The following is an 18,168-nucleotide window of genomic DNA, read 5'->3' as shown; positions in this document are numbered from 1 at the left end:
AAAAGTTAAGTAAACACAGATAAACACATAGCTTAACTGATATACACAAAAGTTATAATTATGTACGTCCTCCAAAGTCTGCAGAACGGAAACTGAATCACCTGTGAAGAGGTAACATAAACTGGCTAAAACTGAGGCTACAACAGGCCCAACGAAGAGTCAGAAAATTACAGAAAAACTAAACACAATAAGTTTTTTTTTACTTATTAGATTCACTGAAAGTGGAACAACAAATTGTCAAACATGGAGACATACTGTAAAATGGCACTTGATTTTCTTAAAACGCAAAATGAGAATATTCTTGTATGTTTTTATAGGCTGTCTAAACATATATAGTTTTTGTTTTGTTTTGTTTTGTTTTTTTACAAGCTTTATGCTCTGGTTTTATTGGTCTGGGCCACTTTTGTATTGCTCTGTATTTGGCATATTTTTTTCAACCTGACCACAATCATGAATGCACTTGTTTATAGCCACATACACAAAATAAATATTTTCCTCTTTTTACTGGTGAAAAACGCTTATTTGGAGTTTGGAATCATTTTGCTGCTCACACCACAGACCCAGTTTTGGTTCTAAAATTTGACAGATTTTCACAAATCATTTGAATTCTTCTTTACTAAGTTATTAATTTAAAATCAGTTACTTTGTAGACACTAAAAACAACTTTCTTATGTAACTGTAAAATGTAACTGTTCCCAGTTCCCTTAAGAATCTGTTTTCACGGCTGCCGTTACGACACATTCCCTGCAGGGATATATATAAATATAGGATGGACCAGGGTTGGCTGTCACACTTTTTACTGTTGCATGAACTACTGATCATTGAAACATCTTTCAGTAACTGTTAAAATAAAGCTTAAGGTTTTTCACTTTTCCACTTAACTGTAAGAAAAATAAATTAACCATCAACGACACTCTGACACTTTGTGACACGCTTTAAAATATACAACTTTCTGGATGAGTCAGTCCCGTTGACTTACACTGAAACCTGACAATTTAAATCCATAAACACAAACCAATAGTTTACTTTTCATGACTTTTTTTGTGAATATTTGCTTTTTAGTTGTGGGACTGGTCCGGTCGATCAGTGGGTGTGATATATCTAAGCCTGAGTTATGAGTAACAGATAAAAAAAAGACTCTTTGCACAGTTGTTAGAAGGATGTGTAATTACAGTCCAGTCTTACAGTCCACAAAAAAGTAAAGTTTTGTTTTTCACAGAAACTAATTATACAGATTCTTCAGGACAGTGAGCACAAATTTGTTGTGTATTATTTGTGTAGTTTTATGTCATACGTGCAAATTGTGTGTAGGAAAAGCAAGAAGGCATCAATTTACTGAATCAGAATAACCAAGTCCTCAATGCCTAAAGTTAACCAAGCGACATAATTTTTATTAATAAAAGCGACTTTTAGCTGCTTCCATGTTCAGTTTGTTTGATTTCCTCCCGGGATCAGGCGTACCTGTAAGCCACCACACTGTGGATCATTAATCATCAAACTGAATTCATGAATCAAATAAAGCACAAACATCTGTGACTTGTACAATTTGGGTCTCTTATGTACCAAAAAGGTCAAATAATTTACTCCACTACCAACCCCTCCAGCCTCCACAGCTGAGCCTCTTTTGTATTTCAAAAGTAGAAAATATCAAATTTTGTATAAGTGAACATGTACACCTATATATGTGAGATGACAGATTAAAAGTGACAAGTGTGAGATAATGTCGGGGATAAAAAAAAAAAAAGAAGCTAAATTACGTCCAGGAAAGGTCATGCGTGAGGTCAGAGTGGAGTCCAAACCCCTCTCAGAATCAGGTTGTAAGGGAGTGTAAGGGACTGATTCAGGGGGAGTCATCCTCAAGCGGACGTTAGAGGAAGAGTCGGTGTGGGGGGTTCTTTTTCGGGGGTCCATCAATTTACCAACCTGTGAGGCACGGCTTTCAACCTTTCACGGCTCATATATATCACATATATATGTTCCCCGTGTGAAGTATGTCAGTGTATAGATAAAGGCGCTCATTAGAGGCGCGTTGGAGAGATAAGGAGCAGAAAGCGTCAGAGTGAGTCACTTTGTGATGGAGAGAGACTTCAGCCGCTCTTCCTCGCTCTCTCTCTGAGTCAGTCTCTCTGCTCTCGGATGGTTCAGCAGCTCTCCCTGTCTCTCTGTGAGTATCAGCCTTTATCAGACATTATTCCCGCTCTCATCGCCTCCCAGCCTCGTCATGCTGGACTTTTTTAGATGAGACACCGAGCCGCGGTCGGTTAGGACGGTGATGAGGAGGGGGAGGATGATGATGGTAGTGTTAATGATGCCTCGCGCTGGTTTCACCCGGTCTGAAGTTGACGGAACTTCACCTGATGAAGTCCTGAGAGGAGAGGACTGATCAGAGTGTCGGTACTGAAAACTACCTGTTATTATAAATTATAGCTTACACAGCATTGAGGAGGATGAAGGTGTTTGACCTTCCTATTAACGAGCTTCGGTGTGATATGACGACTGTTTCACTGCTTACTGGGATTTATATTCATCACTGTCACATCTACTGTAACATGTAAGCAGGGTTTGAATGCTGCAGCTGGTTTAATGAACTGTTGCGCACTTCATATTTCTTTATTCTATGTTTAAAAAAAATCAGCTTTTTGACTAACACGCCGCACAGTGCTGGGATTAGAAGCGGGGAGGCAGCTGTGACAAGCGGTAGAAAATTAAAATAGTTAAGTAGTTATGAAGTTTGAGTAGTTACGTTACCATCGGATTTGGGAGAGTTTGTGGAAAATGTGAACATGTTGGATGATAAATAAGGAAGAACACTGCACTGGAGGTCGTTTAGGAAGTCGTGTGTCCAGCAGAGGGCAGTGATTTTCATTGGCCACAAATAACATTATTATTATTATTATTATTATTATTATTATTATTATTATTATTATTATTATTATTATTATTATAATAATAAACTGCTGTGTTGGGTGTGATTGGGAGTTTCTGAGATGCAAAGAGAGGTCCGGGGTCCAGACACCCTTTTTTGAGCAAATTTACGGTATAGACCCATTTTATTTTATTATACTCTTATACTTTTTTTTTTTTAATTTGCAAAGTTTTTTATTTTTTATCTTTTGAGCTCCTTTTTTTTTCTTTTTTTTTTTTGCTGTTTTACAGCTCCTCTGTTTTTTTTTTTTTTTACCTCATGGAGCTATTTTGTTTTGTCATAGTGTTTTTGTTTTGTTTTGTTTTGTTTTGTTTTGTTTTTTAACTACTCTACTTGCTGCAGGCTGTGTTTAATGTTTCGGCTGCTGTAACACAGGGATCTTCTGACCTTTGGGAATAATGACCTGTATCTTGTCTTAACAGCATGACTACACATGCATGGAAATGTCTGTAAAGTGAAAACATATTGGGTCTTGTACCTCTTTGTGCCACTGTGTTGGTTAATCACATGTAATAAGACACATTGTTAAAGCTGGACTTACTTATTCTCAGTGTGGTTCATTAAATTGTGACATTAAGCAGGTCTACTGTTTCTGCTGGTTTCTGCAGCTAAAGTGGCGTAACTAATGTTTTCGAGCTGACGTTCACTTCCAGCTCAAGTGTTGTGTTGTTTTTGGACTAAAGACAGTCAGAGTTGTGTTTGTGTTGTGTTGTTGAAAGCTTCCCTGCCAGTTTTGAGAAACATTCGAATGTTAGCTGGAGTTCTGTGGAGGAAGTTAACTTGCAGTAGTAAGAACTTTACCGTTTGACCAACACATTTCTGACCTCATCAGTCAGCTATAAAACAGATTACAGCCAACATTTTAAATAGGACATGTACAGAAAACAACTAATCACATCGAGGATTACTGGTGGATATGCACATGAATGTGTAAGGTTGGCTGATTTCTATACCTTTTTAGAATAATGCTCTTCTTTATGCACCTTGGAAGTAGGTGACGTTGCTCTAGAAACATCTGCTTTGTCTGTAAAAGAAAGTGGGATGTCCAGATTTCTAAACGCTGCTCACTAACTAACAATGACAGTGGGGAAGGCGCCTTGCTTTGTTTAGGAGCATTGAGGCGAGGGCTGGAAGAAGGAGTTAAATGTCTGTAGGTGGGAGGAAGCATGGAAATGCTGATGTATTCCAGTGCTTTCCCAGCTCGTACAGTGGAATAAGTGGTGGGTTCATACTGGAGCTGGAGATGCAAAACTCGAAAAACGATGCCCACTTGCTCAAAAGTGAAACAAAATAAGTTCACATGGCATACGAGCTGTGAACATATTTTCTCAGGGTGGGATTTATAATGTTATCAGTCAGATCCATCCCCACCCATTTATGCTGTGAATGGTTGCCAGACTCTCTTTGAAGCCCAGAGCTAGATGTGAAGGGCAGTGCAATCTTAACAGTTTGGGGCATAAATGTAGAAGATGGCCGTCACACTCTCGTGCCACCTCTTCATGTTTAGACAGTTTCAGACTAATCTAGCATGACCTCTCAAGCCCTGTCCACACATATATGGGCATTTTGTATAACCTTTCTTGTGTATTTTTTCCTTTTGTCCAAATGTAAACAGGATTTAAAGGAACTGAAAATAGAGCTTTTGAAAAACAAAAGGCTTATGACTAGCTAACATTTCTATCTGGGTAGGGTTACAATGGCATGTGTTGCTTTGGCGAGCTCTTGACAATGTTTTAGTGTTTTTGTGTGGATTGAAAATGTTTAAAAAAGGAAAAAGTATTTGTGGGCGTAGCACTCAAATGTTACATGACATGTGACAGGACTAGGCTGTCATCGTTTCAAACTACGTGCTGTGCAATGAAAACCAAAACGAGTTTGTGAAAACTGTCACATCTTATAATCTGTAGTTTTCTGGCTCCTCTGTGGTTTTTTGTGTTCCTGAATATGGTTTTTCATCTGTCTGGTCTCATATGTCTTCCCCTCATCCACAACCAATCACAGCAGTTGGCTGTTCCTCCCTGAGCCTGGGTCTCCCAGAGGTTTCTTCCTGTTACAAATTAGTTTATCTTTCCCACTGTCGCCAACTGCTTGCTTTTTACTTTTTAATATTTTTTTTTAAATTTTTATTCTAATTTTTATTTTAATTCTGTGAGTTAACGTAGTCTTTACCTTATGATATAAAGCACCTTCAGGCTACTGTTGTGGTCATTTGCAAGTTCCTTTTTAATAAAGGACAAAAACTCCACCTATGCAGGTTGAAGGTAAAGGAAGCTAAAACTGATCTAAAAACTAACTAATTTCACTCTTGTTGATGGAAATAAAGATAAAAAGGAGATTTGGAAAAATATTTTTGCTGAGATGATTTTGGATAACTGAAATAAAATAAAACATATCTGTAGTTCTCGCTTTTGTGAATTTGGTAAAATGTGGATTCACAAGCTGCCCGATGATGCTTTGAAGCATTTTTTTTTTTAAAGATTTGACTCTCAACTGCCATCACAAAGCTGTTTTACTGTAATTACCCAACAGCTTGTGAAATAATCAAAGTCTCGAATCTACTGATTTGTTTCTGGTCATGAATTTTCTCGTCTTTCTGTTTGCTTTGTTTTTCCCTGAACACCAGTTCTCATCACGTGGACTGACTGACATGAAAACACGTGACCGTTTGTGTCCATGAACACAAATAAACAGGTTGCTTTTTTGTCACCATTTCATGTTTTGTTGCCGTGAGATCAGGCTGTAATGTCTATTCTGACTTTGCTAAAACCTTGAGAGAAACCCTGCATAAAATAAATAATTTAAGACAAATTAAGAATTAAAAAGACTAAAACTGAGACTGATTAAATAAATTAAAATAAATAAAATAAATTTTAAAAAGTAAACTTTTACAGTAAAAACTAAACTGAAATGAGCAAACCCAAGTTCAAATCATACACATAATCTTCACATGTTTTCTACCAGTATTAATAATGAACGTAAAATTTGTTTTATATGATCATTATTCAGCAAGATTGAGAAATAGATTATAGGCTGGGTTAAATAAAACAGTTACCACTTATTTTAAAACTTTGTTTTAGGTGTTGCCTCCAGACTGAAAAGTCTGGAGACAATGATGCTACAGACACTAAATAATCATAACAATATGCATCCATGTGAGCCTACCAGATCGCTCTTACTGGTTCAACATCTCAGACCAGACATACTTTAAAAGCTGATAGAATAGAATATAAAAATTCAAAGTCTTAGAAGTTCCAGTATGTTCAGAGCCATGATGTTTAAGCTGTTTTTGCATTAGCTTAAGCATCAAGTGACGCCTGTTGTCCCTTGTTTTAACTTTAAGAGTTGCATCAATGTCACATTAGCCTGTTTGTCTTTGTAAGCTTCAGACTCATCGTGCTGGGCTGCTGTTAGTCACCTGAGCTCAGATAATCACCTGTGTGCAGCCCGTGATTATCACACTAACTTCTATCTGACGTTTTCACTCCTCTCCTGTGGGGAGATCTTCCTCACGCATGACCTTGACTGCTGTTTCTTACTCTGAGGGTTTTTTCTCTTATTTCTCAATATGCTGCTCTGATTAAATTATAAGGAAGCAAAGAGTCGAGGTGACGGTGGACCTGAGCTGAATCAGTTCCTCAAGCGTCTCGCCTCGTGGTCAGTTTCGTCACCACATGACACACACTGCATCTGAACTGTTGAGGTTAAAGGATAGAGGGGATGTTTTTGTAATTTCTTTTTTTTTATTCATGAAAAGGATTCAGGAATTACAGTGACGCTTGTCACTGTGTTGGTTATTTGTCTCTCCATGTAACTCAAACTCGACCACTGTGTTTCCTTTTCAGCAAAAAATATTTTCAGACCCATGTGTTGCCCTTTTGTGGAAACAGACTAGAGGTTTCTGTCTTTCTGGACTCGGAGAAGAGGTTAAGAACTGAAAGGGGTAAAGCTCCAACAACACTTGTTATATATAGAATACACACTGTTGTTTTACCCACACAGTAAAGCCAGATAAACAGAGAGAAGAAATGAAGCATTAAAATACAAAGACTTCAATCCATTCAGACAGGTGCAACACTTATCTCTAATATTTAATATAAAATATTCTAAAAACGCTCTCAAACTGCTGTCAACAAAATAAATAAATAAATCCATGGTCCTCTGCTTACACGTGCTTTGATATTATCTCTGGAGGGTTTATCCATGCCCACCAGCACTCTCATATTCCCCAGCTTTCTCTCCTATTTCAAAACCATCTCCAAGAAATCTATATATCTAACCCATCTGTCAACCCAACCTGGCAACCCTAAACACAGTTCATGAAATAGCCTCAAACTCTAATCTAATGAAATTAAATCTTATCTGTCCAGTTTCATCGTGTCCACATACATATTTGACAAATTTGACTTTTAAATTTGCTGCTCTTGCTGGTCAGTGCCAGAAATGCCAGCTGGTTAAGTGAATTATTTTGATAAAAGCCGACCTTCGCTGACAGACGGAGGGCCCTCCTTTTTCTGACAAGAGGATGTAAATGTGCGAAGTTTGGCATCCGCACCAACCAGATCGGGTTTGCAGGACATCAGTGGTGTCAGAGTAAGCTGACATAAGAACTGAAGCAAAATGAAAACCACATTAACCACAACGCACGTGGAAGCATGCAAGGACGGAGAGCCACATGTGCTAGCCATACTGACATTAGCAACGCTCGGCAAATTAATTTAGCATTGCGTGTGAGCAGCGTAACACATTAGACAAAGTTTCCCACTCTTCAGTGACATTTAAAACAGTAATTATTGGGGGAGGTGAATAATGATTTCAAATGGTTCGTAAATTCCCACGCAGTATTTGTACGACCGATGTTTAACCGCATTCTGTTGGAATGTGCCCAGTTTTCATTGTTTTCCTAGTGTTAGTTTCCCTCCTGATACAAAACACAAATTAAATGTCAGGAACAGCCCTAATTTCAGTCGAATGAATCATTTCACTGCTCACACCAGAGACCACAAGTCGGGTCATTCCATGACTGATTTTTACACTCAGTTTAGGTGATCGTTAATGTATCATTAATTACTGATAAGAAGTCACTTGTTATCAAAGCTAATGAGTTAGGTTTAGAAAATGTTGTGGTTTGGGAAAAAATGGTTTTGCAATGTTTTCTTCAAATCTATGACATTTATATCCTAGAACACAAATGGTTATTTTCCAAGCTTTGGTATGACTGGGTGTATCATCCAAAGACGATTCAAGGAGTGAGTGCAGCTGATCTTGTTGCAGGCATTCAGACCGGTCAGATTCTGAGTAAATTAGCTCACTGTCGTGTAGTCGCTTCAGCTCCTCTTGCTGCAGAGATAGAAACTTTAAAAATACACGACCATACACATGCTGGTAAAGTTTGAACTGACCTGAATTGACTCTCTGAGTCAGTAACTCATAGGATATGAGACATGCTTTATTTTTCCCAAAAGTTGATAAAATACTGTAGCAGCAGCCAAAATGTCAAACAAAACCTATAACAGCAAGTAGAATAGCTCACACAAAGCATCTACAAAAAATACTGCATACTACAAAAGTATTCAATCAATTCAAAAGTGAAGTTTCACTAAAATCACTTCACACAATCAGACATTATAGTTTGGAAAAAATTGCCCAAGAAATCCCAGGATTTTCAAACTTGAGCGCATGTACGGTCATTTTTTTCACCCACGTCTGCAAATCTGCTGAAAGAGAACGAGGCGACAGCTTGTCCATTTAATGAGACTTCAATAAATACCTGAAACAGACTCCTCTGTAATGTTTACAGCATGATGGATTCCTGCAGTGAGCAACGGTCATGTTAACGTTGAGCTTTCTTCTCAGGAGTACATCTGCTCCTTTCTATCAGACCATCAGTGCTCGTCATATAAAGGTTTCACTAGTGGAGCAGCCCAGTGAACAAGTTTAAACAAGCTGTAAATCTCACCTTTGGAGGGAAATCTCGACATAATCAGGGATGTGTAAGACACTCTGTAATAACTGTTTTTTGACAGGATCCTGTATCGTTTACTTAGCCAGCTCTAGTTTTTACACCGTAACAGCCTTACTGAAGACCCATGCAAGGATCATGGTGGATTTGCTTTAGGATCATCCTCCAAGTGTAGACGTTTGTTGCCTTTTAAAAGTGGAAATGTTTGTCATAGTTACATTAGTTGCTCATCCTGTCCACTCATATTCCCCCGTCTCCCAGGAGAGATGACCCACTGCACCAACTGCCTTTATTAAGACTCACAAATATTTGCTGTTCTCAGAAAGCGACAACTTGCAAGGAAACAGATTTTATTACAGCAGCATATTGAATTTAGGTCTAAGTGTAACAGCCTGTCGTTGGAGGTCAGAAACATATCAGCAGCTTGTAAGTATAAAGTGTAGAACACTGTGTGTTGTGAATTGTGGGGCTCCTTTCTTTTCATAAAGAATCCACCAGTGTAGCCTCTTGTAAAGGAGAACTTTTTCTTGGTTTTTAGAGAATTTTAGCAGCTCATATTATTGCTATAGGGTTAGCTGATCAGTTAGAGATGTTACTATGAAGAACTCACATTAGTGGGAAACACTGGTTGGGTTGCTGATATGACAGTTTTTCATTTCTTTCAGTTTCTCATCCCATGTTTAGATGGACTCCAACTCCACCCTCCTGGACTGCAGCTGGCAATGGCTTCTTTGTTCTGCTCTGCTGGGACTTCAAGCATCACCCTAACCAGAACCTGCAACAGGTGGAGAGCTGGTTCATGTGCTGAGCTCACAGAGACTGCAGAGTAGAACAAGGACGACTGGCTACAGTGCAGGAGGGTGTATTTGGAAATAATCATCAGGACTAAAATAAGAAGAACATATTTCTCATTATTCATACAATTAGAAAACCCGTGTGCCTTTAATTTGCTTGTAAATTAAACCTCTTGGTTTTTTGATAGCACAGACAACTGAAAAGAAGCTTTAATCCAATTTTTTTGTAAATGAAATATTTACAAGCAATAATCTGTCAAGTTTAGAGGCCATACAACTGAGCATATTTTCAGAACAAGGTGTAGTTAAGTTTGGAGCTGGATATGCAAGTGCTATTAAAACGTTTTTGTTTCTGATGAACATCACTGAGTCATAATGCAGTGAGGCATGTTGTCTGTAAAATCAGGAACAAACAAGGATACAAACAGTATGAAGACGTGAATGCAGACACATATTTGATGTCATGAAAATACATTTCTGAAATAGAAAAGATGGTGAGCATGATTGTCAAATTAGATGTGGCTGTGTTCCTTCAGCCTTAGCTCAGGGTGAAATGAACCCACAAACAGAGCAGGAGAATGAGAGGTGAGGGGTAGTGATTGTCCTGTTGTTTTGGTCCTCCTCTTCCTCTCACAGACATGTTTCTTCCTCCTGCAGGAACTCTTTTTCTTCTCTTCGTCTTGCCTTCATCCTCCAGACGCAGACGTCAGTGGAACGTTTCAATCAGCTCTCATATTCAGGTTAATCTGATTATGAAGATTTCTTCTGAGACGCCTCTCTGTCAATGACGGCCAAGATGGAGACTCCTTTCTACCACGATGACTCCCCCGCTGTGCCCGGCTTCAGCCAGATCGCCGAATACGAGCGCTACTCGGGAAACAAGATGCTGATGAGTAAGAAAGCCATGTCAATGGCAGGAAGTCACCACTTCCCCAGTGGTGGTGGAGCAGGAGGGAGGGGTGGGAACCCCAACATCCTGGGGCTGGCTAGCAACAGCTCCTTGATGACATCAGCAGCGTCCTCTGCAGCATCCTCAGCAGACATGAACCTGCTAAAGCTGGCGTCCCCAGATCTGGAGCACCTGATCATTCAGTCCAACCAGGGGCTGGTCACCACCAGCCCGGTGCCAAACTCCACCAATCCCTTCATGTACCGCAACCAGGCCACCAACGAGCAAGAAGGATTTGCTGATGGCTTTGTCAAGGCGCTGGCAGACCTTCACAAGCAGAACCAGCTGGTTGGAGGTGGGCCCATGTCTCCGCCATCATCCTCTAGTGTCTCCCTGCAGGCGTCCTACCAGAGGAATCTGATGTCAGGTGGAGATATGCCCATCTACACCAACCTGAGCAGCTACAACCCGGGCCAGATGCCATACTCTGGAGGGCAGATGGCATATGGTGGAGGCTCAGGCCACGGTGGAGGTGGAGCACCTCAGCCACACCCTCGAGGCCTGGATGCCCCGCAGACTGTCCCTGAGGTCCCTCATCCTGCAGGGGACCCCACCTCGCCACCGTCGCTCTCGCCAATCGACCTGGAGACACAGGAGCGAATCAAAGCAGAACGCAAGAAACTTCGCAACCGGATTGCCGCATCTAAATGTCGCAAGCGGAAGCTGGAGCGCATCTCACGGCTGGAGGAGAAGGTGAAAGTCCTGAAGAGCCAGAACTCGGACCTGGCCTCCACCGCCGCTATGCTACGGGAACAGGTCGCTCAGCTGAAACAGAAGGTCATGAGTCACGTCACAAATGGCTGCCAGATTTCGGTAAGCTCATCAGCTGCCAGCAAGGCCGGAGGAGGAGGCACCGGCAGCGAGGACTCCAGCTGCTGAGGAGGCGGGACATCGCGAGAATATGCCAAGAGGCCATTTACTTTTAAGATTTTGCTTGTGCTTTCAGTTGGAGCGAGCAGAGAGTAAGCGGCTCGTGTCATCAACGCCTCCAGAAGGATAGGTGGATGTTAACGGCATTCAGAGTCCCGGAAACTCTCTGTCACCTAGCCAAAGGGGGCGGAGCTTTACAGAGGAGACTGGAAAGGAAGCAAATGGAAGAATGCAAACAAGGTTTGGATTACGGACGACAACTTCTTAAAGAACACCTGGCAACATTTGAGACTTAAAGTGTTCAGATTCCACACAATGCATTTGTTTGACAAGTGGAACAAACTGTCAGATTTCCACATTTATTATGAACCGCTCACAACATTTTTCACACATCACACCTTCCACCTCTGTTTTTTTTATTCACACTAAAAACATATTTAAGATGTTACAGATGAAGTAAATTATCTAAAAAATATTGTTTTTACAGTGCGAGCTGAGAAGATTTATCATAGCATCAAAATACCGAAATGAAATGAAAAACTCTTTCATGTAATCAGATTACTTTTATTTACAGAGTAGGAAATGTAACTGTGGTTTCTTGTCATAATTTACAAACATCTGTTTTCAAGGTCAGGAGAAACTTTCTTTAATCATTTTCATTTAACATGATCTGTGCTGCATTATTTAGTTTTTTTTTTGCTTTGTAATCTGATTATCAGTTTAATCTCTTTAATTTCATAACAGTGTGTTAATGCAACTAAAGACCGGCTTCTTTACAAACAATATCTTTCAACTTCAACAGCTCTGTTTTTAAAGCAAAGGTATGTAGTCTGATTATGTTAATCACTCTTTAAGCTCCAGTCTGGCCTACAAAGTCACATTTGTTGATGGAGGTTTTTCAAAGTGTTTTGAGAAAGAAATTACATTAAAGTTATGTTTTTCCCAGAGAAGTACTTCATCAGTACCAAAATGTTCACAGGTAATCATTAGCCTTTTGAAAATTCATGATGGCCACCAAATGTGGCAAAAAAACAAAAAGATACACATTTGACCAAATATAAGTCCACTTTAAAATTACACTCTTAAATTACACCTCAGTTTTGTTTGTATCATAGCTCAACTTTGTTTTCCAAAAATTTTTGTGAACAGGGGATAAATTGTTGAGGTACTTTTGTTTCAACTAGATTTCTTGGATTGACCCCTACCTGCCTACCATTTGCAGTATGCATATCAAGGTTATAGAAGGATAATCTCTCAACCTGCACAGCACGTGCAGCTTATGTGACGCCTGTAGGTCTGACACATATAACTCTCTCTTTCTTTGGATCATATTCAGCAGTCTCTTCAGTGTTAGCTACATTGTCCTAATGAAAGTTCAATTGCAGTTTAACCTGTGTTTTATGTTTGAAACTGTAAAAAATTTTGTAAATGTGAAACAAAGTAGCTCTTAAGAAGCTTTAAAGGCGTAAATTTGACTTCCCCAAAGGCAAGTATGTGGAATTCAAAAGATAAAAGGTGTATGTATTCATCTTTTACCATCTACTGGTTTGTGAGGTCCTGTTTTCAGTCCTCTAGAGGAAGATTTCACATCTAGATTTCACTGCCGCCTTCAATGTTTTGAAACTAGATGTGACGGACGATGGGGTGGGTCTGACTATGAAACCACACATAAACCGGTATGTGCACATGCACACCCTGGCTAAAGACTTACAGATTGTTATTCAATAATCCTCCTTTAAGACCAGTTTAGACAGTTTAGACAATTAACTTATGTTTGGATTTATTCAAAGTGATGATAAACCCGCGACTGAGCTCATATATTCAGCAAGGGTTAGGGTTAGGGTCTAGAGAGGTCAAGTTCAAACATCCTTTTTCCTCAGACTTCTGCCAGACTGGATATGTTTTTGCATCCAGAGCAGATGCTTCCTGGTAGATGTTAAAAAGGATGAATTTCGAACGTCTTTCCACATTGGATTCATTCTTCAGACGTGAACGCTATGTCCACCTTTTATACTCTCGACACATAAAGATTGCTTTTTTCTACGCTGGAATTAATAGCAATTTTGGAAAATGGTGGCAGTTTTGAAAATTCAAGAGGCTAATGGTTCCAGAGGCAAATGAATGGCTCCAGAGGGACAAACATAAACATGCAAGTTTTGGTGTTCATGAATACTTTTGAAAGATTGTCAGAGTAATCTGCTGGGATTTTTCTTGAGTTACAAACAAAGGAAGTGCACAGTAAGATCTGCACTTGTTTTAAGTTTAAATGTGTATAACTTTGCAAAGGGAATCCAAATCATTTAAATCTTTTTGTTTTCACATTTAACTTTGTGTGACCGCATGCAAAACAATCCCGTGTTGGAAGAATTTAATTATTTTTTTTAAAAGTTAAGGTATTTGACTCTTTGTTTACTTTTCTGCAGATGATGAACTGTTATTATGGAAAAGGAATTGTTTCATATCTGTTTTATATTCATACTATTGTGAAACAAGAAAATTAGTGTTGACTAATATTCATTATTCTGATGTTGTTACTGATTTACTTTTTATCTTATAAAAAAAAATAATGGTTCATGTAAGTGAGTTTATTTGGTGCATTTGTTAGCAGGTTATATAGAAGCCCATTGATGCTGGAAAAATAGATGGAAATAAAAAATATTCATAGATTTGTGCCACAAAATTAGACTGAAAACATGTTCTGTTGACTCTTAAATTTTTGTCATAGAAAGAATTTAATCTCTTTTATCACCTGGCTGTAATGGGCCTCCAAGGTTTTTTGACAAAGAGAACGATACATCTGAGGATGCTGGAATAAAGCATTCGTGAATACATTTCAGATTCAATTCAAGGTCAAACGGACATTTCTAAATGTAATTAAAACATACAGGGAGGAAAATTCACTCAGATATATTCAGGTATGAAAAATAATGCTCTTCATATGTATATTTATCTAAAGATTGAGGTTTCTGCAGAAATGAGGTCCTTAAGGAGGGATAGGAAAACCTCTGCAGATGGTGCAGATCCCGAGGTCCATATTGGTCTCCCTTCTGGGCTTCCAGAGATACTTGGGTGAGCTTAGCTTTACCTAGAAATCCTACAAACACTGGAACTTGAAAAGTTTTGAGATGTCCTTAATGACCTTGTAGGTTTCTTAAGTACACTGTAAAAGTCTGTAGTGGTAGAAGTCTGAGGATAATAATTGTCCTTGGTCAGACAGCTCTGAGGTCCTGAAGTCAATGTCATTAATGGGATTTCTGAGGGCCTTGACAAAACTGATAATGCCTTTGGGAGAACTCTGAGGTGCTGGAGGGGTGAGATCATTATAAGGGTTGTACAGGTACTAGAATGAATTCTGGTGGACTTAGATATAGGTTGTAGTTCCCCAAGGTATTTGCCTCTACCAGGGCCTTCATAAGTTCCTAGAACAGGTATCCTGAGAGCCCTAATGGGATTTTGCAAGGTACTAGACTGTAGACTTTGAGGGAAGGCTCTTAATGACAGGCAGATTTCCTTAAAATTGTATAAATATTCTTGAGAATATTGCACAGGTACGTGAGAATCACTGATGATTTTGCCAAGTTTCCCTGAGTATATATTCAAATTCTGGTCTCTGATGGGGTCCGTGAGGTCCATAAAGAGGTTAATTCAGTCCTTGTGAAACTTCCTGAGGTCTTTAATAGCTTTCCAGAGGACCCTAGGGGGTTTGGAGGGGTCTTGAGGATGATTAGTGGGCATTAGTGGGCCCAAAGGTCCAAACTTTGCCTGACTGAATTTGTATGATTTTAAAAGCTGATTTATGACAGACATTTAAAAGATCACAACTGGTTCCAAGATACAAAGAATACAGCCCACAGTTTGTGTTACATGTGAGGGTACCTTGTTGATTGATAACTGTACACGTTGTTGTGGATTTTCTAAGTTTTGGATGTGGGTGCACCTCAGATTTATATTGTGAAAAGTTAACAGACTGGGCTTTTAATCTAGTCGTACAGTTGTTTACTCACCTAACAATCCTGTTGTTGTTTATGCAGTGTGCTGGTTGATATTTTATCACATTTGCAGCCATGAGGCTAATTGACCCTTTCTATTTCAGACTCTGTTTTGCACTGGCTTTACTGTCCAATCAGCATCTGTATCACGTTTGCAGATTGCAGCTGTCAGACAGAAAAACATGTAACTGCAAAGACAGACAGAAATATTTACTGCTCACAGATGTTTCTTTTAGAGTTCGTGTTTTGTGTTTGACAAATCAGAGACTCTCAAATATACTGTTGGCAAGTGTCAAGCAGATATTTATTTTTTTGAACTTGAGAGAGGCTTTTGATGTCTCTAATGATTCTATTTTTGTACAAATGTATAAAAGTTGTTGTTATTAATATACTGAAATATGTGTATGTACAATCTGATTTGTTCAACCTCTTCGTGTCTATTTATTATAAATTGGTTTGTGTTAATTACGCTTCACTTTGTTCTGCTGTGTTCAGATGTTTGTGTCAATATACCAGTGATGAAACATTCAACCGCTGCTTCTCTCTCTCTCTCTCTTTTTTTAGACACTTGCAGCTGGGATTTTGGAGATTGCCTTATGACAGAGATAAAGCACATCACACTCATTTTACAATAGTGTCCTTGGGTGTTCTGTTCACATAATGAAAGTACCAAATCCATTGAAATGTAAAGGGAGTGTTGTCTCTGTTGTGGCCTTTAGGGACATTTTTTCAGTTTCATGTTGAGAAATTTGGGGAAATTTGCACATCAGATGGTTCCCTATTACGTTTCCCAGTTTTGATTTACTGTATATTGAGATATTCAAGAGAAGCAGAAGACTGAGACATGCTGAAATCCTCAAACCTGCAGAACTCCTTCGTAACAAGCAAAAATGTTATAAAAGAAAGTGTAACAAGATTCAATTTTATATAAATACAGTGAGGTAAATGTGTTGAGTTGACCAACATCTGTGAATCTTTCATAAACATTTTTGCAGTCCAAAATCTATCTACTACTAGTGGCTCCATCATAACTCATATAATCTATGGTTGCTTTTAGGAAACACAGGACTCAGTCAAAGTTTAGAAAAAATGTTTTGTGGTCTCAGCAAACAGGAAAAGTCCACAGTCACCAAAATCCACCCTTAGGACCCCTACAGCACTGTTAAGGATCTAAGAAAAGATCCTTGTCAAAGAGCAGCCAATCCGTTAGAGGTTGTGAACAAGGATGTCCATATACTTTTGAGCACACAGTGTATCCATCTATTTAACTTCGGAGGGTTTTTTGCCTGTTGAACTCATCAGTGAGTCATCAGGATGAAGTGATTTCTCTCCCCGTGAATCAGAGCAGCAGGACTGAAGCGGCTTGTTTAGACCGTTTGTTCATCCCCATCATCCCCATCATCATTTTCTTCTCGTCTTGCAACCAATAACAGCACTTAAGATTTATATCTCGACTTTTTCCTTATAATGCTTCAAATGTTATCTGGAGTCAGCATGCTCCTCTAAACAGGATGATTAGCTATGAGCTGTAACCGTGGGGGTGAAACAGCTCGGTCAGACACTGACACACTCTTGATGCTCTTGTGTGTCAGTTTTAGTCGAGAATGAACTGACACTCATCTTTATACAAATGTTGATTCATAAATGCAGTTTTCATAATAAATTATTCAGATAACGTATTAGTGAAAAAAGATGGCACTCCTTAGGAATAAAGGTAGCATTTACAGTTTGACCAAACAGGTGAAAGAAAGGCTGGAGTCTGTTTTTTGACAGAGCCAAACTGAGTCAGTCGTGTTAATGACAGTGTTTATGGAAATCCTTTAATAATACAGTCACACTGTTATTAGTAAAACACACAGGCCGGTCAGAAAAACTGGCTGCTTTCAGTTGACTCTCAAATGGAGACTCAAATCCCAACAATAACACCTTCAATAAGAACACACAGAGCTCCACAGAGGCTGCACAGCTGAGTGTTTTTCTCTACCAGTTATTCACACAACTACTAATCAAAGGTTGTCACCCATTTTGGTATAAAGACTAAAAAAATGATGTAACAGATGCCCTTACAGCGTTAACCCTGCATTATTTTTTAATGCCCAGTGTGGGATAACTCATCTGGTGTAAAAAGAAGTAATTTGGTTAAAATGGCAAATTTCCCGCTTGATTTATGATCTTAGTAAACATTTTCCTGATGGGGTCATGGTCTCAATGAGTAGTTTCAAGTTCATAGTATGTTAATTTCATAAATTGTGCTCCCATCTAGAGCAAAGCAGACAATGCAGCGCACTGGCACTGTTGTGGAGTGAAAAGCTCATAAAGCGAGAAAATTATTATTGATTAGAACTGAACGGCCCTCTACAACAGTCCCAGTTTCTCACGTGGTGTTGCTGTCTTCACAACAGGACTTTTGTAGACATTGACCCCCTAGTGGTGGACAAGTTTATATTATTGTGGACTTGTGACAATCTTGGTGACAAAATACGATGAATAAAAAAGGCCCCAATCACTCAGGACTAAACACCTGTCTACAACAATCTGGTCGCTAGGTAAAAACGCTCTTTGATCAGTTGGAAGAAAAACCTTGTGATTGTTGTGGTTGATTTGTCTACAAACTTGCCAGCAACTCTCAAAGTGGCAGTAAAACCGTTAAAGTGCTTTGAAGTGCATTACAGTACTGCTGC

The 18,168-nt window shown here is 39.1% G+C and overlaps 1 protein-coding gene across 3 annotated transcripts; it reads left to right on the top strand.

Annotated features, from left to right (window-relative positions):
- Nucleotides 1-1,925: 1,925 nt before the first annotated feature.
- Nucleotides 1,926-15,956, top strand: june (JunE proto-oncogene, AP-1 transcription factor subunit). 3 transcript variants are annotated; one of them, XM_026174557.1, is made up of 2 exons: nucleotides 1,926-2,164; nucleotides 10,337-15,956. In XM_026174557.1, the coding sequence occupies exon 2, from the start codon at nucleotides 10,464-10,466 to the stop codon at nucleotides 11,505-11,507; it is 1,044 nt and encodes a 347-aa protein (XP_026030342.1). In that variant the 5' UTR covers nucleotides 1,926-2,164; nucleotides 10,337-10,463; the 3' UTR covers nucleotides 11,508-15,956. The 3 variants fall into 3 exon arrangements, with proteins under 3 accessions (XP_026030342.1, XP_026030344.1, XP_026030345.1); XM_026174559.1 differs by lacking the exon at nucleotides 1,926-2,164 and adding an exon at nucleotides 2,175-2,394; XM_026174560.1 differs by lacking the exon at nucleotides 1,926-2,164 and adding an exon at nucleotides 5,855-9,669.
- The last annotated feature ends 2,212 nt before the right edge of the window (nucleotides 15,957-18,168 follow it).

This window comes from Astatotilapia calliptera, chromosome 7, assembly GCF_900246225.1.
Source record: "Astatotilapia calliptera chromosome 7, fAstCal1.2, whole genome shotgun sequence".
In the NCBI taxonomy this organism is placed as follows: Eukaryota; Metazoa; Chordata; class Actinopteri; order Cichliformes; family Cichlidae; genus Astatotilapia; species Astatotilapia calliptera.
The sequence above is the reverse complement of the archived record's forward strand: the minus strand, read 5'-3'. Positions and strand labels throughout refer to the sequence as shown.